The sequence below is a fragment of the Actinia tenebrosa genome, unplaced genomic scaffold (assembly GCF_029948245.1).
Source record: "Actinia tenebrosa isolate PJP-AT-01 unplaced genomic scaffold, QUT_ActTen_1.0 PGA_scaffold1__47_contigs__length_23844297, whole genome shotgun sequence".
Taxonomy (NCBI): Eukaryota; Metazoa; Cnidaria; class Anthozoa; order Actiniaria; family Actiniidae; genus Actinia; species Actinia tenebrosa.
The window spans coordinates 17,632,522-17,657,096 of record NW_028292578.1 but is presented as its reverse complement, the minus strand read 5'-3'; the positions used below and the strand labels follow the sequence as shown (position 1 = coordinate 17,657,096).

At 42.1% G+C, this 24,575-nt stretch overlaps 1 protein-coding gene across 5 annotated transcripts in view; it reads left to right on the top strand.

The window, feature by feature from the left end:
- LOC116308019 (uncharacterized) overlaps positions 1-24,575 on the top strand; it is a 112,411-nt gene that overhangs the window by 85,594 nt on the left and 2,242 nt on the right. For all 5 annotated transcript variants that reach the window (XM_089032207.1, XM_089032208.1, XM_089032209.1 and 2 more), the window contains 34 exons: positions 89-421; positions 1,915-2,247; positions 2,327-3,313; positions 3,689-4,675; positions 5,031-5,363; positions 5,784-6,116; positions 6,253-6,906; positions 7,222-7,554; positions 7,926-8,255; positions 9,187-9,513; positions 9,813-10,463; positions 10,756-11,079; positions 11,487-11,816; positions 12,082-12,414; positions 12,628-12,945; positions 13,287-13,613; positions 13,921-14,238; positions 15,186-15,515; positions 15,916-16,245; positions 16,499-16,825; positions 17,275-17,607; positions 17,861-18,190; positions 18,507-18,833; positions 18,951-19,277; positions 19,393-19,559; positions 19,818-19,977; positions 20,174-20,500; positions 21,009-21,344; positions 21,744-22,109; positions 22,348-22,392; positions 22,739-22,856; positions 23,469-23,572; positions 23,692-23,820; positions 24,161-24,278. In XM_089032207.1, coding sequence (XP_088888333.1) covers positions 89-421; positions 1,915-2,247; positions 2,327-3,313; positions 3,689-4,675; positions 5,031-5,363; positions 5,784-6,116; positions 6,253-6,906; positions 7,222-7,554; positions 7,926-8,255; positions 9,187-9,513; positions 9,813-10,463; positions 10,756-11,079; positions 11,487-11,816; positions 12,082-12,414; positions 12,628-12,945; positions 13,287-13,613; positions 13,921-14,238; positions 15,186-15,515; positions 15,916-16,245; positions 16,499-16,825; positions 17,275-17,607; positions 17,861-18,190; positions 18,507-18,833; positions 18,951-19,277; positions 19,393-19,559; positions 19,818-19,977; positions 20,174-20,500; positions 21,009-21,344; positions 21,744-22,109; positions 22,348-22,392; positions 22,739-22,856; positions 23,469-23,572; positions 23,692-23,820; positions 24,161-24,278 — 11,725 coding nt within the window. The remainder of the gene's footprint in view (positions 1-88; positions 422-1,914; positions 2,248-2,326; positions 3,314-3,688; positions 4,676-5,030; positions 5,364-5,783; positions 6,117-6,252; positions 6,907-7,221; positions 7,555-7,925; positions 8,256-9,186; positions 9,514-9,812; positions 10,464-10,755; positions 11,080-11,486; positions 11,817-12,081; positions 12,415-12,627; positions 12,946-13,286; positions 13,614-13,920; positions 14,239-15,185; positions 15,516-15,915; positions 16,246-16,498; positions 16,826-17,274; positions 17,608-17,860; positions 18,191-18,506; positions 18,834-18,950; positions 19,278-19,392; positions 19,560-19,817; positions 19,978-20,173; positions 20,501-21,008; positions 21,345-21,743; positions 22,110-22,347; positions 22,393-22,738; positions 22,857-23,468; positions 23,573-23,691; positions 23,821-24,160; positions 24,279-24,575) is intronic.

The following is a 24,575-nucleotide window of genomic DNA, read 5'->3' as shown; positions in this document are numbered from 1 at the left end:
AACGATTCAAAATATATTGGCATTATTATTATTATTATTATTGGAGTTTTTTTTATGGTGCTTGACCTTACCTCGCCCTTTATAACAGGAACTCCTAGAGTCTCTTTCTGAACAAGACCCAGGCGTGAAGTCCCTCAAAGACAACGTCGATTCCCTGATGGACCAAGTGGACGAGAGATCACCAGATGCTGTTCGAGTCAAACAAGACGTCGACGAAGTCGGCAACCGATATGACGACGTGATTGCTAAACTCACTGACCGCAAAGCACGACTTGAAGAAGACATTGCTAACGCCAAAGAATTCAACGATGCCTTGAAAGACCTCAATGATTGGTTACCTGACATCCAAGAACGCGTTGCTCAGCAACAGCCAATCAGCACCGAGCCGGAAACAGTGAAGAGTCAACTCGAGGAAGTCCAGGTAAAAATATGACGAAAAGTGAAAAAGGAAACCAAGTTTTGGTTTCATTTTGGTTTCATTTTGTGGTATGTTATTGCTATTTCTATCGTTGTGGTTGTTGGTGTGTATGTTGAATTTGTTGTGAACAGTGTTTTGTGCCTGTGTGTTCGTTATGGGAGGGTTAGTTAACGTCTAAAATTATTCCTTCATTGTATCAGAAAAAAAATTAAAGGTATATTTTCAAGAGGAAATAGAATAATTTGGAATGAATTTCAGAGCAAATTCAGTCCTACAATAATTTTCTTACATTAGCAATGTAAAATCTCTTTATAGTTTTCTTTTTGTTCTAAGACTAAAACAAAAATGTAGGTATGAAAGTACAATAGAAACAAAAATCAATAGAATATATTAAAAAAACAATATAAATTTGCGGTTGCATTAAATTGTTTTTGTATAAAGCTTAGTTTTGGTTTTAGAACAGAAGCGGTGAGAGATTAGGAGCTCAATAATACAAACGTTTACTGCACCAATAAAAAGTCAGTTTATAAACAGAAGCTATGAGATTAACACCTTTCAATAACTTCACCGATTTCTGTAATCCATTTTCTCTCTACCCAAACATATATGTTCCAGTAGTTAAAGTTAGGAGAAGTTATCTTTCAATCCGCACTATCAAAGCAAAGCATTTAGCAGGTAGTCTAAAGAGACTACAACGGGGTAGTGATTGTTAGTTTGAAAGTCCGTCGCGTTTATAAATAAATAATTTAAAAGCAGCGAGGGTAACTATGATGCTAGCATGGCTCACTGGAAGAACCCCACAAGGATTGGTCATTTAGGTCTTGTTTAATTAGTATGGAGAAAAATGGAGAGAGTTCTGAAACCAAAGGCGAATAAAAGAACACCAGCACGGCGGAGAGTCAAGGGGAATGTTATATTTGTCTCGAAGGATGAAATATTGAATGGAGTAGGATCAATCGACGAAGATTTCATTCTAGTAAATATACAACTCCTTATACTTTACTGATAACAAGCTGGAATTAATTTGAACCGTATATTTATCTCGATTGCGCTGAATTCTAGGCAATCCCGACAAGTCTTTTAGAGTCTTCTAATTTGAATAAAGCTGTTGGTGTAAATATTGCAGGCAGGTCGTGGCTAACGGGTACTAGAGAGATGGTAGCACAAGTGACAACAGCTGTTATGGAAAATAGATTTTAATTCAATTCCTGAGAAGTTTTGCTTGACTTTTCGTCGTATTTAACATAAATGTAAAACGTAAATGAATACTCAAATTGAATACCATTTTATGCCTCTGTGTTCGTTTTTGTTTTAAGTTTTACGTAATGAAATTTATAAGAATTATCTTTGTAGTAAAAGCGATTGTATTTTATATAATGAAGTCATTTATTCCTCTCCTCTGTAAAGAATTCTTGTCTATTTAACTTAATATACTAAAATTCTAACGATTTTTACAGGAGTTAATTTCGATCGATTTTGTTTTCCTTCTGTCGTAGCTTCTCAAGGATGATATCGCTAATCACAAAGCGCTCCTGCAGAAGGCAGAAAACGATGGCCAAAAGCTCATCACAAGCAGCAAGAACAACCCCGCGGTCGTGGCGGACGTGTACGGCAAGCTGAACAAAGTACGAACCGCCTTAGACTCTCTTGCAGCCAAGGTCGACCAAAGGCAAAACAAACTGCAGAATGTCCTCTTGCAAAGCCAGGAATTCCAGGTCTCGTTCGAGGACTTCCTGGACAAACTGGCCAAGGTTGAGGAACAGGTTGCAGAACTGGAACCCGTGTCTGGAATTCATGAAACTGCCAAGGAACAGAGTCAGAAGCACAAGGTATAGTCTTGCAAATCATTTTATAGACGCTCGCAGCAGTTGCAGTGGTGTATTAAATCGGATTTGTTTCTGGTTTCAGGCCATACGAGACGCTGTATCTCAGTTGGAACCAGTCTACAATCAGCTCATGAAGGCCGGGGGGAATGTACTCGACACTTCAGAACCTGGACCCGACCGAGACGCACTAGAACAAAAACTACACGACACTACAACGAGATTCGACGCTGTTAAAGACCACACCTCTGATCGCCAGGAACGGCTAGACAAAGTAGTACCGTTGTCAAGAAAACACAAGTACGAGAGTCAGACTTTCAAACCATGGCTGAGCAGTGCCGAAAAACGACTCGCCGCTATTGATCCTGAAACTTGCGACAAAGCGACTCTTGATAAACACATGAAAACGTTGAAAGATCTGGATGAGGAGGTGGAAGACCGTAAACCAGACTTACAAGAGTTGAACGACACAACGGCTGATCTAGTCGAGACTTGTCAGGCCGATAAATTCATCATTGAGGGCGACGCCCAAGATGTCAATAAACGCTACGACAGTCTCGGCGACGGCGTCGATAAAATGAAAAAGAAGATCGAAGAAGTTAAAGACGCTGTAGAAAAGTACGAGGATTCTGTTGTACCTGTAGAAAAATCGCTGGAGGAGATAGAAAAGGCGATAGCTTCACACGAACCTGTTGGAATCGACCTAGAGAAGGGTAAAACCGACCAGAAGGAAATAGATGACTTATTCGAGAAGCTGGAAGATCTGAAGAGTGAGGTGGAAAAGGCTAAGGATGCTGGAGCAGAACTTGTTGATGCTTTGGACGAGAAGTCTCCTAAGGCAGCAGAAGTGAAAGACAATGTAGACGCCCTGGCAGATAAGTACAAAGATTTACAAGCAAAGCTCAACAACCACAAGAAGAAGGTTGACGAGGAGATCAAGATGGCTGAAAAGTTCAATGATGCTTTGCAAGATCTCGAGGAAAAGTTGCCAGATATTCAGGAAGCCGTGGCAGCTCAGGAACCAATCAGCAGTGACCCTGATGTTGTCAAGAAGCAGCTACAAGACGCTGAGGTAAGATGGTAATCTCGCAGAAATCCGTCCATTCGCTTAGGTAGTTTACAGAGGTTGCGGATATTCGATTTTGAATTCTTTTTGCTTGTCAGTGCTCATGTGGTTGGTTAAAAAGTAGATTTCCCTGTCGTAGATAACTGTCTAATGAAAACTTCGTTTTGCGTGGTCGGTATGTAGAGGTTCCGAATATTGGAGCATCCGTTTTTAGCCCTTTATAAAGGTAGATGTCGCTGTGGCGAATATCTTTCTAGTGGATGCCACAGTGGCTGGCCGATGTATGGAGGTTCCGAATATAAGTTATTGGCCGTTTTACAGGGGTCATGTGGTCGCTTTTAGAGGTAGGTTCTTGTCTAACTTGTTTTATTCTGTTTTAAGGATCTACGGGATCAAATAGCCAAATGCAAGGCAATACTTGACTCTCTAGAGGATACTGGAAAAGATATCATTGACGAAAGTAACGAAGATCCGCGAGTCGTCAAGGACATTCGCGGCGAACTAAACAAAATCACATCACCCATCGATGTAATCGCACGCAAGGTCGGTGATCGTCAAGCTAAGCTACAAAACGTATTGCTACAGTGCCAGGAATTCCAGGTCTCTTTTGATGACTTCCTGGACAAACTGGACGACTTGGACACCAAGGTTTCTTCTCCAGATCCCATCTCTGCCGTTCTCGATTCTGTTAAAGAACAGAAACAAGAAAACGAGGCAATACGAGACGCCATCCTCGTGCAGGACCCAGTTTTCCAGAAGCTCGTGAAAGCTGGCGAAGCTGTACTTGAAAACCTTGACGATGAGCAGGAAAAGAAAGCGCTAGAGAAAAAGATCTCAGACATGAAGACCAGATTCGAGGATGCGAAAAAGAAGACAGATGGCAGACAGAATAAACTCGAGAAAGTCGAAGAAGAAGCGCAGAAATATCGAGATGAGATTGAACCACTATCAGACATGCTAGCTAAAGCCGAACAACAAGTAAAGGACTTCGAACCTTTATCTTGCGATCGAGAAAAACTGGCCAAACAAAAAGAATTGCTCCATAAAATCCAAAATGCCGCTGAAAATCTGAAATCTGGTGTACCTGGAGTACAAGATAATGCTGGCGCATTACTCAACGATGCCGAGAAGGACAAGCACGTAGTGGAAGAAGAGGTTGACGATCTTGTGAAGAGAATAGAAAACCTCAAGGCTGCATTAGACGACCGAGAAGAAAAACTTGGTGAAGTTCAACTAGCTGCTGAAGACTACCACGTCACAGTTGCTCAGGTGGAGGATGTATTTGCGAGTGCTTACGATGACGTTGATGCGCCCGCTGTCTTCGGGGTAGACTCGGACAGGGCAGCGGAACACCTCAATAAAATAAAGGTCAGTCGTCGTGGAGTTTTGCACTATTGATTCGATTTTATATCAAGGGTAGTGTTAGTGGGTTACTCGCCTCTCTCAGGGGTTATCAGGTTTCAATTCCTGGACTCAGCACTACGTCGTGAGTAGAGATTGTTAGGTTTCTCGCTCGATTCGAAGTTCTTTTCCGGGTTCTCCTGTTTTCCTCCTTTACCAAAACGCTAAATTCCAATTCAAAAATCAGTGCCTTGATTTTCGTGAACCCAGACGTTGTTTCAAGGTATCGATAAAATTTGAAGATATTGATTCAAGGTTTTTTCGGGGTTTTTGTCCCTCCTGCACCTAGTCTTTATCTTCTATCTTATTTCACAATTTTTAGGCCATGAAAGAAAATCTTGGTGCAAAACAAGCCGACCTAGATAAAGTCAATCAGTCTAGTGAAGCACTTCTTCAGAGAGTCCACGAAGACTCTGACGACCATACAGTCATCGTAGAAAAAGTCTCCGAACTTTCATCCAAGTACGCAGACCTGCAGGATAAACTCAAAGCCCGAGAAGAACAGCTCGCCGAAGAGGTAGGGAAAGCAAGTGAGTTTAACGACAAAGTTAAGGAGCTGGATGATTGGCTGGATGGAGCGAAGAAGCAATTGGCTAATGTTGGACCGATAGGTACTGATCCTGAAGCAGTCAAGAAGCAGCTTGAAGAACTGGAGGTAGGAATGCGCGCAGTAAAATAAAATATATTTTCTAGAAAATTGTTCAAAAATAAAATCTTGGTAAAATCTTGGATAGCACAACAGCATTCAGTTTCCTTTAATATCAAGAACTAGTAAGTCGGAAATATTAATTTTTAGTATAATTTTACACTTGAATATAGACTTTCGCGCGCTGTGATTGCTCGAGCGGTAAATTTGAAGTTTCCCAAAGTTTGCTAGAGCGAAAGTAATACCAACATTTTTCACTCCCGTACAAATTATTCGCAATTGTTATTTGTACGGGAGTCGCGGTTCAGCAAACATTTACCAACATTTTTCACTCCCGTACGAATTATTCGCAATTGTTATTCGTAAAAAGCTTAAGCTTTATTCAGTTTATAGTTCATCGGCTCCTCTTTTTTTTTCGTTTTGTCTCAGAACCTAAAGGCCCAACTTGAGGACCACAAACCAACCCTAGAGGACGCGAACGAGCTTTGTGATTGGCTGACAGACAAAAACAAGGACCAGCCCTTAGTTGTCGCATCAATCAAAGACAAGCTAGACAAAGTCGAACAGCCCTATAACGATCTTAGAGCTAAGATCCTAGACCTTGAAGGCCGGCTACAAGCAGCGCAGATGAGGACGCAAGAGTTCCAAGTGTCGTTTGACGACTTCAAAGACAAACTTGGTGAAATGGAGGGGCTTGCTGCAAAGATGGAGCCAGTGTCTGCTGTCTATGACACCATAAAAGAGCAGCAGAAGAATGATGAGGTTGGTTTAAAGTAACATTGCGCTTGTGACCTTTTGTGATTTAGTAACCTTGATTAGCATTTGTAACTTAACAAGGCGCCCCATACCTGTACTGCAGTTGACATAATCTTACTGCAATTTTATTTTTTCCGCGCAGGAACTTACACAGAAGATCAAACAACAAGAGCCTGTTTTCGAGCAGCTCATGAGAAGCGGTAACGACCTGTTGGAGAGTACAGAACCAGGTGCAGAGAAAGACGAACTGGCTAAAAAACTCGACGACATGAAAGAACGCTGGGACGAAGTGAAGACTAAAGCCAAGGACCACAACGACCGCGTTAACGATGCTGTACCAGAAGCTACAAAGTACAAAGAAGCATTTGAATCTCTTTCACCATGGCTAGCAGAAGCGGAAGAGAAGGTCGACTCACTAGAACCCATCCTGACGGATGAGAAATCTTTGAAAGAGCGCGAAGAGCTTGTCAGTACGCTAAGGGAAGAGATTGACGACCACAAACCAGAAAGAGACACGACCGAGGAGAAATCAAAGGCATTAATGGACTTGACCGACACCGATAAAGATGATGTTCTATCCGAGGCGAAAGATATCACTGACAGGTACGACAGGTTGGAAGCTAAATGCGCTGATAAAGAAAAAGAGCTACAAGATGTGAAGAACGCACTGCAGGACTATAGAGAGGCCCTTGAACCTATCCAGGAATTACTAGACAAAGCAGAAAACAAGATCGATGATGAAGAACCTATCAGTGGTGACTTGGAGAAGAACAAAGATGAACTGGAAAAGATAAAGGTACGTTTTCTGACCTCGTATTTATCGGTGTTTACACCCGACTGCTTTCCTTTTGTCTCATTTTTCCCTGCTTTCCCTTCTTTTCAACTCCTTTACTTTATGCTCTGCCGGATAGTGTGATTTTTGCTTCGGTGTTACTTTACTGAGCTTCCTCTTGAAAAAAAAAATTATCGATACCCTGAAACAGCTCTAGCTCAAAATGCGAAAATTTAGGAATTTTACCCGAGACCCCAGAGGAGAGATGCGAGTGCACTAACGCTAAGCCACAATTGATGGCCCTGTGGTATACTTAAAGTACCTTTTTGATTCGTTAAGGAATTGAAGAACAAGCTTGAAGAAGCGAAGGACCAACTCGACGCCCTTAAAGATGCCGAAGCCAAAGCAGCGGACGCCGTAAAGAGCGCAGAAGGAGATCCATCGCCACTCGACAAAGAACTAGAAGACGTCAAGGAGAAGTATGAAGACTTGCTCGCCAGAGCTGCAGCTCGAGAAGACGAACTCAATAATGCGATAAATCAAGGTGGTAAACTAAAGGATATCATCATCGAGATCCAGGAATGGGTTGTCATCACTGAAGAGATCGTGGAGACCTGGGAACCAGTTAGTACTGATCCTGACACGGCTAAGAAGCAACTGGATGACGTCAAGGTGGGTAGAGAAAATGGCGATCCTTAAGTAGTATTTAGTGGGTTGGTTGTTTATTTGGCATGTGTTGTTCTTTTGGATTGCTGTATTAAGTTATGACGTAATAGCCGCCATGTTGGTTGACTTTAACAAAAGATTTGATCTTTGGTGCTCTTGTCATACCAACCATCATGGCGGCCCCATCTTTTGTCCTTTTATTCTCATGGAAAAGAATGCACACCACTGATTGTTCTTGCAACGGCTCGTTCGTTCTTTGGCGTTGTAGTGATCATTATTGTTATCGTGGTGTCAGTTGTCGTCGTTGCGTTTCTATTGCTTTGGCTGTCATAAACACGACATATTTGAGAATTAACATTTTTTCTATGTACTTGTAGGAAATCGAAAAACAACTGGACGAAAAGAAAGAAGCGTTTGCAAAGGCCAAAGAAATCCAGGAAGAAATAACATCGACATCACAAGATCCCGTCATGGCGGCAGATCTTGACGCACAGCTCGCCAAGCTCGAAGACAGCCTTAACTCTCTGGACGACAAGCTGAAATCAAGAGAGAACAAGCTGGATGGTGTCATATCTCAGGGTGATGCTTTTGAGAGCGACTTGGATAATTTCTTGAGATGGTTGACCAAAGCTGAACGAAATCTGGCCCAACTGAGACCTGTGTCGGCAGATGCAGATACAGTCAAACAACAGAAAGACGAGTACCAGGTATGACTCATGAATAGGTTCCTGGATGCTATCTTATTGATGTTAAGCATCGTTGATAATGGCGACTAAATGATTGACAAGTGGTAAAGGAATAGTTGCTATAAACATGGTCACCATGGTGATGATGGTAATGATGAGGATGGTGATGAGGATGATGAGGATGATGATGAGGATGATGATGGTGACGATGATGGTGACGATGATGGTGACGATGATGAGGATGATGATGAGGGTGATGATGATGACGATGATGATGACGATGATGAGGATGATGATGGTGATGATGATGATGGTGACCATGATGATGATGGTGATGATGATGAGGATGATGATGAGGATGATGATGGTGACGATGATGGTGACGATGATGAGGATGATGATGGTGATGATGAAGATGATGATGGTGACCATGATGAGGATGATGATGGTGATGAGGATGAGGATGATGATGGTGACGATGATGGTGACGATGATGGTGACGATGATGAGGATGATGATGAGGATGATGATGACGATGATGATGACGATGGTGATGATGAAGATGATGGTGACCATGATGAGGATGATGATGGTGACCATGATGGTGATGATATATTGATGGTATAGGAATGATAATTATCATCATAATGATCTAAAATTTCCTTGTTGGCTGGTTTCATCATATCATTGAACTTGTTTTTCAACCATAAAATGAAGCAACCATTAAAACGGCTACAAAAAATACCCGCACGCTGATAGCGCAACAACACAATAATGTAGTGGTAGTAGCTGACGGTGATCATGGTGATAGCGTTACCTAATATGATGATAATGAAGGCGGTGATGACAATGGTGATGTGGCTGATGTGACTACGATTCCTTTAAATATGTTTCTATACGTTTATCAACGATTGTGAGTAACTAACAAGGTGATATTTCTACCTTTTTTTAGCCAATCCACCAAGAAATCTTGGAAAAAGAACCAGTTTACGAAGCTCTGCTGGAATCAGGAGAGAACCTCAAAAACGCTAGCGAAGTTCAAGAAGATAAAGACAACTTGAGCGAAAAACTCGATAATCTCAACCAAAGATGGACCGAACTCAAGTCCAAGTCAGCCGAACGGGACGCAGCTCTTGACGAAGCTGTTGCAGCTACGGCTGAGTACCAGGATCTCCGCGATAAGTTCTTACCGTGGTTAGATGATACAGAGAAAGCCTGTGGCGAGGTCCAGCCATCGTGTGACCCTGAAGAACTGAAGGCTCAAGAAGAGAAAATTAAGGTTGGTTGTTGTTGTTGTTATTGTTGCTGTCGTAGTTTCAAATACCAACGAAACATTTAGCATCCCACATAAAAACAATTCCAAACCACTGGTGCTTCTCTCTTTGTATGTGTATATTTTTTATTTTTCCTGTCTCTATAACTTGGTTGTCATCTCAATATCCTTCATTAGTAAAACATCACCTTAAAGACTGAAAACCATCGTGCATTGGTCCCTTGCTTTGATAGTCTGCGCTTTTTAATGTGCGCTTGTCTCTTATACGGACTAATTTGATTTGCTCAATCGCATTGCTTTGTTAGGAACTTCAAGCCAACGTGAACGAACATGAACCTGACCATAACGCCCTCGATGACTCCGCCAAAAAAGTTATCGTAATCTGTGTCGAAGAAGTGACCGTCATCGAAGACGAAATCCTGGTCATCGATACAAGATGGAACGATCTGAACAAAAACCTCAAAGACAAAGCAGACCAACTGGAAAACCTTCAAAATCAACTCCAGAAATACCAAGGGACACTGAAGCCCGTTGAGGAGAAGCTGGGTGAGCTGGAAAGCAAAGCTGAAGTAGAAATGGTTCCAATAGCGAACTTGGACAAGGCAAAGGAGCAGGAACAAGAACTAAAGGACATGTTAGAAGACTTTGAGAAGATGAGTCCAGATCTCGCTGATGCTATCGAGACAGGTCAGGATATCTTGGACAATAATCCAGAAGTAGACACTGCTCCAGTACAACGTGAAAACGAAGGATTGAAAGAGAGGTCTGATAATCTGAAGAACGCGCTTAAGGATAAGTTAGAGAAAGCAACTGCGCTGGTGGCTGATTTGGAGAATTATTCTGCCAAGGAGAAGGAGCTAGAGGAAGGAATAGAGAAGGTTAATGAAGAGTTGGAGCAGAACAAACCAAACAAGTTGGACTTGGATACCGTCAAACAACAGCTTGAGAATACCAAGGTAACCCTTGTGAAAATGGAAACTTTAAGTTAGTTATTGTCCTGTCGTATCTGTGGATAATCTTACGCAAAGCACGACGGGACAATGAGTACTCGTGCCATTTCGCCCTCTAGTCAAAAATACGCAACGATTTGTTCTTGACAGTATCTTACTGCAGAGTGTAATGAAGTAGGACTCCAGTGATGAGTCTTGTGGGCTTTAATACACATCTATTGGGCACACTGTGGTTGGTTAATTTCGTACCACACCATTGATTGGTCAACTGATTGTGATGTACTTTCTTCTTCACCAGGCTCTCAAGGATCGTCTCGATGAAATGCAACCTCTATATGATGACGTAAACAAATGCGCCCAAGACCTGATCAGCGAAGGGCTTGGATCCGATCCAGCTTTTGTCAAACAGATGACCAATGATGACAAAGCATGGCACGACGTCAATGACGCCGCAGCCAATCAAATCAAAGATCTAGAGGCCACTCTGGATCAGCTAGAAAAGATACAAGATTCACTTAAAGACGCAGACGAAGCGATTGGTGCATTTGAAGAGAAGGTTAAGAACCAACCTCCGATAGCAACAGACGTAGAGGCAATTGAAAAACAGATGGAAGAACTTAAGGTTTGTGTTAGTATTTTAATGATTTTATATTAGATACACCCGCGGAATCAAAACTAAGGTGGGTTATGGTGGATGACATCAGTAAAGGCATTTCCGTGGTTTTGTTCCTCAGCTGCCTCATCTTGAAAGCTTTGTGTTTTCCGACAGTCTCATGAAAAGGTTGAAATCCGTCAAAACCAACCTATTGTGGCGATGAAGATCTCTCGCATTAGTTTATTGAAAACTGACAATCTTTTGTTCGCATTCTTTTGCACGATCAGATTTTGAATTTTAGTCGGGAGAGAGGAGGGGAAAATACTACGAATCATGGGGTACCGTCTACGAATCTCAGTAACTTTTGTACATAATTTCATTTATTTTTTTCCCCTTCACGTTGTTTTTGATGTGGTGACGTTGATGATTTACAGGAGCTTCAGAAAGAAGTTGAAGACCTTAGCGAGAAGATCACAGACTTGAATGATCAAAAATACCGACTCGCCATCACCAACCCTACGGCAGACACAAGCGCTATTGACGCTGCCATCGCAGACCTCAACGAACGACTCCTGGGTGCAAACCAAGGTCTCTCTGAACGACAGACCGGCCTCGAACAGGCCTTGCTGCAGTTTGGAAAGTTCCATGATGCAATGGAATCGTTGTTGCAATGGATTGAAGAAACGAGAGATCTCTTGGAGAGCCAAGGAAGTGTGTCAGCCGCTGAACCTAAAGTAGTGAAGGCGCAAATGAATGAACAAAAGGTAAGCCATTCATTCAAAACCCAGTCTATGAATGTGAAAAGACACGGCACGGTCAAAGTACAGAATGTACGACATCCTTGGAACCAATCACAGTGCGAGAGGTTACAGTTCATCCAATCAAAAATGCTCGGACACGGTACCGTCACGGTCATGGAACTTCACATTGACCACGGGTCTTTTCACTCATGCGAAATTTTCTCCAACAATACTGTCAGACTATTAATAGAATTTCTCTAATTCTCATAATTGTCTATTTATTCCCTAGCTTTACGTTAAGATGATAGCAGATCGCAAATCTGCAGTGGAATCCTTACAAGAAACAGGACGAGAGATCCTTAAGACAGCAGATGAGGACAAGAAGGCAGCGCTAGAAGTTGGTCTAGCTGACCTTAATTCAAAGTGGGTCGACTTAAACGAACTTGTAGAAGCCAGGCAGAAACAGCTGGATGAGGCTCTGGAGGCATCGCAGAAGTTTGACGATCTCTACAAAGAAGCCAGCAAGAAGCTCTCTGAAGCGGATAATCAACTCAAAGATGATGAGTTCGACGCTGCTAAAGCTTCTCCAGAGGAGGTTAAAGAACAGCTTGAAAAATTAGAGGTTAGTTTGGCTTGAAAGTCCACTGTCTGACAAAGTGCATCCCGAACTACCGCGAATGAATGAATAGCTATTTAAACTCGGATTGAGAATGGAAAATGAACTGATTGCACGTTTTATTTTATTTGACTGTCGAAATTATACAACTTTTTCTTCTTTTTCAATTCATTTATTTTATCTCTTTATCTCTCTCGTTTCTATTTTTTCATGATTCAGGAGATATGCAAAGTCATCGATTCCCTAGAACCCCTAATCAAAGACACTCTCAAAGCCGGAGACGATCTTCTTCCACACTGTGATGACGATGATAAAGATCTCGTCAAGATGAAAATGGATAACCTAAAGAACAAATACAAAGATCTTCTGCGCAGCTCTGACGAAAAGCGCGCCAAAGTAAAGGAAGCCAAACAGCTTTCTGAGAAGTTTTTCGGCGAGAAGGATGACCTAATGACCTGGTTTGACGAGATGGAAAAGAAGTTGTCTGATGCCAAAGCAGAAGGACAAGAAGCAGAGGACGAGCAGGCGAAACTTAAGGTATAGAGATGTTATTCCTGTTTCTGATTTCGATTGCGATTAATGTTGTAAAATGATATCTTCTGAGATGATAACGCAACGATGCCAGCTATGAATAAAAAATAAAATAAAAACATTTGGGGGGGGGGGGGGGTACCGAAAGTCATTTTTATCTTAGTACGGATGATTTGTACACGTGCAAGCTCGTTCTGATTTTCTTTGGCAAAGATACAACCCCCCACCCTCCCCTCCCCTTCCCCCATGTGCTCCCCCTCACTACCCCTTCCCTCCTTTCTCTCTTACAACTCGGTGAAAAACGAAAAGCAGCAAGGCTAAACTATAAGGGTTTTTTCGTATTGAAGGAATTACAGCAGGCTATTGCAGACAAAGAAGCCACAATCAAAGCTAACAAGCAAACCGGTGACAGTCTGAAGAAACTTGTATCAGAAGACGAAGCACCAAAAGTGGAAACAGTTTCCGATGAAGTCAACGAAAAATGGAGATCTCTGTGCTCCGACGTGGAGGATCTGGCCAAATCTATGTTCTCTACCAAAGAACGAGTCGACGCATTCCAAGCTGGTCTAGAGGACATTGAAAAATGGTTGAAGGAGACTGAAGAAACGATAGCAGCACTTGATCCTGTCGCTGTTGAACCTGAGAAAGTGAAAGAACAACTAGCCAAGCAAACGGTAAATTACTGCGGATAAACTTTTAAACGCAATTCGACCATAGCATTTTGGCGCAGCATTGTATTTGGTTGTTCAGATCACGCATTGCTTCCTTTAGTATTATTACTTTATTAATACCGTTTGAACACGCTTGCCCGACGATAAAACCTAACAAACAATCTGATATTGAAGAATTTTGAGATGCAAATTGTTGCAAATTGAATAGATGTATCATCATCACCATCATCATCAACATTATCATTATTATCATTATTATTTCTAGGGTTGTTACACTTAAAGCTCAATAAATTTCTTTGTTACCTTTCAGCCTCTTAACACAGACGTCGCTTCCCACCAGAATCCCGTGAAGTCAGTATGTGAAACTGGTGAGCAGCTTCTGATCGCGCTCAAAGACGACGAACAGGCCGCTCTTAAAGAAAAACTCGACGACATTAAACAGCGATACAAAACTGTCAGCAGCGATACGTCAACAAGACAGGCGCATCTTGTAGAAGCTCTCCTTCTGTCTCAACAATTCCGGGACATTTATAAGGAGTGTGTCACGTGGCTGGATCGATGTGAGGAGAGTTTGAAGGTGTTGGACGAAGAGGGACATTCCTCGGAGCTGCAGCAAGAAAGAATTAAGGTAATGAGTCCCAGATTTTGCTACGAAGACAGGTAACGAGTCCCAGATTTTACTACGAAGACAGTCGAAGTCCTCAATCCAAAATTAGCTGAATTCAGTAAATTATCCCATCCCAGTATAATTGGCGTACATCCCTTGCCGTTACAGTCGGGGGTAAAAGGGAAAAATGGAAAAATGGAATTGTTGCGATGTTGGCTTAGTATGACAAAAAAAAACACAAATTCTTTGGTTAAAGTCAAGCAACATGGCGGCTATGACGTCACATGCAATGCAAGAATCGAACTCATGGCCAAATTAATCTCCTTTCAGGACAGAGTAGGAATGAGGCGAGGCGGGAAAACATACGCGTGTGTTCATTTTATTTTGATTTCATTTGTTTTGCGTTTCGTAAATCTAAGCTTTGCGTTACAAATATAGAATTGTTTTCGTACTTCAAATCGCCACTTCTCTTAAATATGACACAACAAGGTTTACATGAGATTAAGTAGGATTGAAGTAAAGCCAAGAAAATCCAAACCAGCACACAAAAATAAATCCGCATTTCAGTCAGAAGAAGCACTAATGCATAACAAGATATCAATATAACGGGAGCACAATACGATGTCAAAGATATGGCAATGACTGTTCTATTATATCTAATTAATCCTGCCTTATGGGTAACGTCTTTTCTCTATATCATATTATACGTTAAAATATAAGGATTTGGAGTAGGCGCTGCAATTTTTTTTCCTGAATTTTGTAGAAGGTTTCGTAAGTTTGACAGTCAGTGCTGGCTGCTTAAAATTTGTCTTGAATGTAAGGCATGGAAATACAAAAGACAAGCCTCAAATTCCATCGAGAGCCTCGCATTTAAAACGATTATGAGAATGTTCAATTTAGATATTTTTCCTATCTTTGGTAGTCCCACAAGTCGTTAATTGTTTTTTTACCATTTTTCTCTCTTGCAGACCATCCAAGAAGGCATCTCTGCCTTAAGAAGCCTGATCAACCACATCGAAGATACAGGCAGTGACCTGACCCAGCTGAGTGGACCAGGCGAAGGATCTTCCTTCATTGAACACAAGGTCACAGAGTGTCGTGAGAGATATGACAGACTCTACCAGCTGACAGAAGAGAGGGGTATCAAGATAGGTATCACCATGCAGCAGGAAGAACAGATTGAACAAAAACTAGAGGAACTGATGTCTTCCTTGGAGAAGAGGAAAGAGGACTTCAGTAGTATCGAACCTGTTGGGGTTCAACCTGAAACTATCAAGGAACAGATGGAAATGATGAAGGTAACTTATCAGGGACAATACTGAGATTCTTATTGATCTTATTATGCATTTCGATAACTTAGTAATCAGACAAATTTCTTGTGGGATTTTTTTGGGGTGTTTTTATTATTGATCCGTCTACCTGTTATCCAAAACCAAAAGGAATTTTGAAACTAAAATATCATAAATATGCATAAATATTTCTTTATTTTCCCCTTTTTTATTTCTTCTCTTTCCACTTCTTTTGTTACTCTTTCTTTTTGGCTCTTTTTTTAACCTATTTCGTTGCTCTCCTTGCTGTTTTGATTCCTTTTTTTCTTTTTAGTTTGCTTTTATCGTTTTTACATTGTGCATTAATTCCAAAATGATTCCCGAAGAATTCAATTCAGTGAATATTGAGTTTCTTTTTTTTTTGTTCAAGGCGTTACAGACGGAGTTCCAGCCAGAAAAAGCCTCCGTTGATGAAACAAAAACAGCTGTTGAAGCTATCGTGGCCCTGAGTCCCGACTCTAAGACATCCCAACTCGTCAAAGACAAACTAAACAAAGTAACAACATTGGCTGGTGAGATACAAGATCTGTACGATGAACGAGATAAGGCATTGGAGAACTCACTTGTAGCCAGCGAGAAGTTCTGGCCAGGTCTTGAGGAACTGAAACACATCTTGAAGGACATTCAAGAGAGTTTGGACAATGAAGACCTTCCTGCTGCAGAACTGGAGGCGCTGGCAGAGCAGAAGACTGAGCACGAGGTAAATTTCTGTCCTTCTGTCTGTCCTTCTGTCACGGGTTTTTCAGTTTGCTTGTTTGCTGTCTGCCTGTTGTCAGCGTGTCTGTTGCCTCGAATTCCTGTCTGATTGCCGCTTGTCTACGTGCATCTGCCTCGCTCGCCGACTTATTCACTATCTCTTGGCCTCGCCGCATGATATTGATTGAATCAGTAGTATTAAGTATCTAGTATTTACTTCGCGTTTCTAATATTCAGAATTCTTTGTTATTTCTCAGGAACTCCGCAAAGAACTCGACGCGCACAGTGGACTAGTAACAGCCCTTTGTGAAGCGAGCCCTGTTCTCGTTCATTCCTGCAGTCCTAGCGACCGCGTTCTCGTTCAGAGTGAACTCAACCAAGTCACAGAGCAATGGGAGTCGATTTCCTTGTCCTGGAAGAAGAGGACGATAGATCTGGATGAAGTCCAAGTGACAGCCGAGCAATTCCATGCATCCTACGATGCCATGATTGAGTGGCTTGATAAGATGGAACAGAGGTTGAGCAACCAACCACCAGTTGGCACCGAGTTGGATGTAGTGAAAGAACAGCTCAAGGTCCACAAGGTTAGTATGAGAACTGAGGCTGGTACGTCTGAATAGTTAGCTTGTGTTTTCAAGTGCACAAGTGAAATTTAGAAATAAGACTATGTACGGATAGTGAAACGTAAAGCCACCCTGAAAAAAATTCTCACGTTGATACTTTTAACCAAGTGAAATGAAACAAATCTCATGACTGTGAAAACTCACTTTTCTGACGTGCTTCACCGTGACCGTGACGGCGTGCGCGACGTGATTAGTTCAAGAAATGATAGCATTTCTGTACCGTGACCGTGGCGTGTGTCGCGACGACTCAGAGTCATACAAAATCTCCTAGGAATTTTGTATTTTTGGTACTTTTTTTCTGTATTCGAGTGTACGAAATTAGTGTATTAGAAAAGAGCGCAGAGCAGCCACTCACTTCTTGTTGCTTTCTTATTGTATTATTATTTATTTTCTTCTCGTTCTTTATTTAGGCGTTCCACAAAGAACTGATTCCACACCAGAAAGAAGTAACCGAGGTTAACCAACAGGGTAACGTGCTGACAGAAAGATGTCGACACGAAGATTCTGACCTAGTTGCAGCGCAGCTCGAGGAAGTCAACATGCGCTGGGACGATCTGTGTAATCAAACCAACGAAAGGCAACAGAAGCTTGAGGAAGCACTACTACAGCTGGGACAATTTCAACTGGCCTTGGAGGAACTCTTGGTGTGGCTGAAACAAACTGATAAGAATCTTGACGAACAGCTTGGTAAACCTATACAGGGAGATGTCAAGTACATCGAGATTGAGCTTGCTAAACATAAGGTAATTTAAGCAATGGTCAATGCTTAGCGTGCGTAAATCTATTGATGGTGTACGCGGATAGTTGGGAGAGCACGATGGTAGCGTAAGAGTTGCACGAGGCGGAGGCGCTGATGCTCATGCGCGATGTTGTAATTTGAATTCTTCTTGACTTCACAGTACCAATCCAAGAGTCTGTGTTTTACTAGAATATGCATAATTTTCCAGGAAAGTGAGAAGCTAACCGTGTATTTTCTTTTTTTCTTTCTCGGTTTAGATCTTACAAAACGACATCCTCTCACATGAGCCGTCCATAAAATCATTATCTCGGGCAGCGCAAAACCTACTCGAGTCTGGAGACGCCCAGATCGAACCAACAGAACTGGAAGGCAAAGTAAACAATCTGAAAGCCACATGGGAAGATGTGCTTGCTAAGTCTGCCAAACGACAGGCAGAACTAGAAGCCGCCCTGGAAGCATCGCATAGTTTCTTGAGTCAAATCAAGGAATTGCGTGGATGGTTGAATGAAGCAAGTGAATTTTTGAAGTCGAGGAAATCCATCGGTGGCAGACCGGAAAGCGCTGCCAAGCAGCTCAATAAACACAAGGTGTGTAGGGTCGATAGGATCGAGTATCTTATGACCACAAACAAAATGACGGAAAATAAAAAACAAGAGAGAAAACAGTGGGAAGAAAGAAACAAATTATTTGTGTGAAATGTTAACAAGATGCTTTGCATTTGTTGTAAGCAAAATGGAAAGGATTTGATGTGTATACCGAGGCGAGGGTGAAAAATTTACAATCTCAAAAAGCATTGTTACGTAGAGAAATAATGACTATCATTGACAGGATAAGAAGTGTGATTGCGCATTTTTCCACTAAATGCAGTCGCCATACTTATTCATTACTAATCTCGTTTTGTAGGATTTCATGGCTGTTGTCGAGAGTCGCCAAGCAATCTACGACAAAATCGTCGAGACCGTCGAGCAGCTCGTGGAGAACGCAGACCCAACAACAGCTGCCAACTTACAACGACAGCTAGAAGAGCTGAAGGAATCCTGGAATCATGTCCAAACACAGGCCAACGAAGAGAACGAAAAGCTAAAAGATGCTCTTGAGAACGCTAAAGATTTGGACGAGAAGACGAGCGCCATTGACCTGTGGTTGACGCAAGTCGAAGAAACCATCTCGCTGTTTGAAGACCCGAGTACCATCTTGGAGACCTTACAGAAGCAACGCGTCAGTTACAAGGTTTGTTTGGCCCTCACCCCTCCCCCATCGTTAAATTATTATTAGATGTCTTAAGTTTTGCTGTTGCAGTATAGTGCTCATGCTCTTGATTCTGTTATTCTTTTCTTTAACGCACAGGAACTTAAAGAGGACATCGACGCTCATCGCGAACCATTCAGGAGCATGAAACTGCTGTCCCATAAGATCACAGACGTCTGTATCCAAGAAGACGCAATCTACATCGAAGCGGAAGTGACATCATTAGAAAAGCGCTGGAAGGAGGTCCTAACCACCTCTAGCAGCCGTAAGAAGTCTCTTGAGGAGAACTATAGACTCTCTCACAAGTTCTTCAATGGCGCAGCGGATCTGTTGAAGATGCTAGACGAAGCTGAGAACACTTTGAAATTGGAGGAACCAATAGGAGTAGACCCTGCCCATCTCAGGCAACAGTTGAAGAGCCATAAGGTGAGAATGCCTTAGACTTACTACTGAGCCTGCGTAACCCGACCGGTGGACGAACCCAATTTGTGGTCGTACTAAATAGGTTGATTTATTCTAATAGCATTGTTTCTATGCACAGGAGTTCCAGAGCATGCTCGGTGCAAACCAGACTGCCCTCGACTCGACCATCAAGGTGGGGAAACTGCTGATGGACAAGAGTAATGATGACGACGCGCTTACCATCGAAGCAAAGATCGCTGACCTGAAGGCACGCTGGGACGCAGTTTGTGGACTCTCAGTGGAGAGGTATGTACCGTCACTACTTAAGGTGTTTCCATGGCAATAGTTGTCAGACGGATTTAATTGTACATGGATTGTAATATATATAAGCCTTCACTTCTCTTTCGACTCGTTTGTTCTCTTTTCCGAAACTTTTGATTTGCGGTGTGTGGAACTATCATCCAAATGTCCTGAGTTTGACGCGTCGTATGTGTGCGTTGCCTTCTGTTCTTTGAGACATTGTTATGTAACTGTTTTGTTTTTAAACATCGTGTTTCTTTGTAGACAACAAAAGCTGGAAGAAGCATTGCTGTTCACTGGAATGTTCCAGGATGCTTTGCAGTCTCTCCTGGACTGGCTTACCGCGGTAGAACCAAGTCTATCTACCGAGACTGCCGTGATGGGTGACCCAGAGACTGTAAGAATATTGATTGACAATCACAAGGTGAGTCGTTAAATATCTTTAATGATATGATATCATAAAACGGTACCCATTTTCATACTAAAAACGGTCTCAGCTGGTGTGTTTTTTGATTGACGGAAGTAAAAAACTTGGACGTCTTGGGCTGTGTTCGTCGCGTAAATGTCAAAATGAATGTAAATTACTTGATCTCATGGGTTTTGTCTGATCAATTTTACAGACCTTCCAACGCGAGCTCGGTCGCCGCGAGGCAAACTACGAATCAGTCATGAAAGCTGGTCGAGCAATGATCGACGAAAATAAGGTCGAAGAACCACAGCAGCTCGAAGAGAAGCTCAACGACCTGCGCATGCGCTGGGATGCGGTCGTCGCCATGTCCAGCACAAAGGAAGATCGTTTGGATAATGCGCTTGTACTAGCCAAAGAATTTGATTCGTCCGTCAAGACAGAGCTACGCATCTTGAAGCAGTTTGAAGACAATCTGCGTGAATTGGGACCCATTTCCGAAGACTTGGAGGAGATACAAGAACAACTAGAAAAACACAAGGTATACAGGAATAAATTGCCATAAAAAGAGCAAATTCTACAAATTAAAAGCGCTAAAAGAACAAACGCAAAAATCCGTTCAAATTTTCCAAGTTCCCAGTGGCCCATTTCTCTCGGACTTGCAAGGGCTCAAATTTTTCATTGGAGCCCATAGAAAACATTTTGGGTCAACAATTTAAACGGACCATTGGGAATCAGGATCCAGTGTGAGAAATTCTTGCCTACGGTAGTTCTTGGTATGCTTTTACTGCTTTTCAATGATTCCCCAAGAGAATGAAAGAACACGGAAAAGACACGGAGGCCATGTTGGATGATGTAACAAATGAGTCTAATGACAAATGTTTTGTGAAATTCATCCAACATGGCGGCTGTGAAAACCATTAATTATGCACCGACATGTGCTCTAACAGTATCATAGGATGCAAAACTATCAAATGACAAAATGATCTGCCTGGGTTTTGATTGATCTTTGGTTTAGTAACGCTTGTCTTTTGTGTGTCATGTTCCAGACGTTCCACGACGAACTCAAAGCCGAAGAAATCAACGTCCAATCGGCCATCAGGAAAGGACAGGTTATCCTTCGCTTCTGCCATCCAAGCGCAACCCAGATCATCCAACAATGGCTTGCACGCCTCAATAAGAGATGGGACGAGGTGTGGAAATGGTCGACACAGCGACTGAACCGCCTTGAAGAAGAACTAAAGAAACTGGGAGAAGAGAAATCGTTGATGGATGAACTGTTGAAGTGGATCGAAGAGAAATCAGACGAGCTGAATGAGAAGGAGAAAGAACCGATACCTGATGAAGATTACGATGAAATCCAGCTCTTACTCGACGAACACAAGGTGTGTTTTTATATCACTGTTCTCTATCCAAATAGCAAATGCGAGTCCGTTCGAACACTTTTTGGGGTGAGGGGAGGGGAAGACTAAGGGTGATGCAGAGGTAGTGCACTCACCTCTTACCGCTTTGAGGTCCTGCGTTCGATTCTTAGACTTGACTTTAGTAGAGTTTGTTAGATTTCTTTCTTGATTCAAGGGTTTTCCTCCGGGGTCTTTGGGTTCCCCCACCCTCCCCCCACAAAATCCAACACGCTAAATTCCAATTCAATCTGTGATTTAGCCGTGCCTGACTTTGGTCATACCAGAAGCTGTTTCAGTTCACTGAAGCACTGAGTTCAGGGTATCAATAAAATTTGAAAAGGAAATCGAGAAAAGCTAATTCAAATGTTATCATTGCTTTAGGTGTTCCAAGAAGAAATGGCCAAGAAACAGCCAAATTACGACCGACTGACTAAAGCAGTCAAACGCCGTCAATCCACCACTCCAACTAAAACACCAGAGGTAAAACAAACTCCGCCACGCCGTGGAGTTAGGATCCCGAGACCAGCCGGGGTGACTCCGGTATCCCGTGAGAGATCCCGAGACAAGCTGAGCAGTCCTGCGAGTTCGTTTACGCGGGAGAAGGAACGTACGCCTTCGTTCACACGATCTGGTTCGAATAATCATCATCCAGCAGTGTCGCATCTGTCTAAGAAATGGCAGCATTTGTGGCTGTTGTCGATGGAGAGACTACGAAGGCTACAGGAAAAACTCGAACGCATTGCTATCGTAAGTAGATCGTAACTGGATTGAATAAATTTAGAACTGAGTAGCCTGTGTACAGTTAGTTATTCCCAACTCCCCCACCATACGTTTAGATGGCAGCTAATCTGCTAAATTATACGTCTTGATCAGTAATTTACGTTAATTGAAGCGATAGTAATTGTTACGTTGTGGGCAACATTACTCAGGAGTTAGAATCTTTGGAGTTTCAGAATGTAAGTTTTATTTCTTGTTTGTATTCTAGAAACGCGCCTCTGAAAAATTCGACTTTGTTGAATGGAAGAAAAGGGTAAGTTTTGAATTACTTAGATTTTCCTTTTTCTTTTCTTTTTCTTTCTTTCCATTTATCCAGTGATTTCGAATTGAGTGCCAGCCGACTAGAATTTTTACCACTACACACTGTAACTGTCTTAAAGCATCTGAACCTAGTCTCCTTGAATGTGCATCCCTCCCTGTAAACTAACGACCCTATGAAAATCGTCACACTAACATTTTCTCGCGGCTTCCTTGTATGACGTCATTGTCGTTATATTTTATGACATTTCTCCCTGTAAAACGAGGAACCAATGAAACTCGTTCCCACACAATTTTACACGGCTTCCTTGTATGACGTCACCTGTTGTGTTCACTTCCAGTTCAAAGGGTGGCTGCATGACAGCAAGTCACGTGTTCTCGATATCTTCCGTCGCATGGACCACGATCGTGATGGCAAACTGACTCGCGAACAGTTCATCTCAGGCATATTAAACACAAGTAAGCTGAGTAGAATACGAGTACACATTGTTTATCCTCTTATATTACTTGTACCGTAAGATTTCAGGGCATTGCGAGGGCAGAACAAGCATCGTAAGTCATATTAATATGCAGTATTCACATGGAGTACGAAACGTACGGAATTCCACAGCGGAAGTTTTACGGAATTTTCGCAGCGACAGTTGACACTCTCCAAATTTACGCTCTGGACTCTGGAATGAAGCGTTTGGTAGTCCTTCTAAATTGTCTATTAACGTTACGAGTTTCGCTTGTCCCCAGTCTCACTTGGGCCCAGTTTCACTTGCGCTCTTCTGCCATTAAACGGTTCATTTCTTTCTTGTTGCTGTTTTTCGTGATAATAACAAAAAATTGTTAGTTCATACAACTTAAAAATCTCCGGAATTACATTTTGCGTGGGTATTAAAGACCGTTAAGTTTACATTAAGGCAAATTAGCGAGATCATTACCGAAACGGCCCGCCTTTTTTTCCCGCGCTACAAAATACTAAAAGCATGTGTGTACCAAGCAAAACAACATCCTTGCTATCTTATTGTCCCGTTATTTCCTTCCGATAGCAATTTTATTTATTTGGAAATTATACTTTTCTAACAGGCTTTCCAACTGAGCGTTGGGAGATGGAAATTGTCGCAAGTATGTTCGTCCGTGACGGTCTCATTGACTACAAGGAGTTCGTTAATGCACTTAAAGATAAACCAGTAAGTACTCCGTCCATCTAATGTCGTTGTTTCTCTCAAGAGATTTTTGCTCCATTCTGTCTGTTTAATGGAATTAGTTCCGTCCTTTCATAACATTTTTCTTCACTGTTTTGCAACAGGCAACAAAGAAACCAGAAAAACCCAAGAGCGAAGGACACCTAATCATGTCGGAGATCGACAACCTGGTCAAACAGTGTTGCTGCGCAAGACAATTTCAATATGTCAAAGTGGCAGATAACAAGTACAGGGTGAGTCATCGTTGTTTTGTGTGTCTTTGCCTTCGTACATGGTACCTAGAGTAAATTGTGCCGGGACCGTGACAGCACCATGTCTGAACACCTTGTCTGCATTAAAGAAACTGATTGATCTGAGTTAAAGAGTTGGCATTACTTCCATTCCTGTGCAACTGGAAATATTTACACTGGTTCTCAGTAATCATATGCAGACCTGTTTCATTTACAAAGCAAGCGCAAAATTAACCACAAACACCAAAATTGTTTGATTCTTGTGTTCACTGGCGTTTGTAATTGCACAACTAAGAACCATGATATTGAATAGTAAATACTAAACACTTCTGCTTTGATTTAGTTTGGTGATTCTCAGAAGCTTCGTTTACTGCGCATCCTACGAAGCACTGTCATGGTTCGTGTTGGTGGTGGCTGGGAGACTCTAGCAACGTTCTTACTCAAGAATGATCCTTGTAGAGGTTAGTACATCTCTATTTTTCAGGGTACGTTGGATACGCTTGAGGTGCTTACCATTTAAACCAGTCCATCCGGTTGAAAATATATTCACTAATGATAAGAAAAGAGCAGGAAATGGATTACCTCAATTGGAAGAGCGGAACTTCCTGATTGGAGTGATGCATACCATTTGTTTTCTGAATGGAATTTCCGGGGTTTTTTCTGGGTTAATGGTAAGGCACCCTTGATCATTGCCCAAAACCAATCCTTATATCATTAGAATACTGTCTGCTTGAAATCTTTTCCCTTCTGGGGGAGGG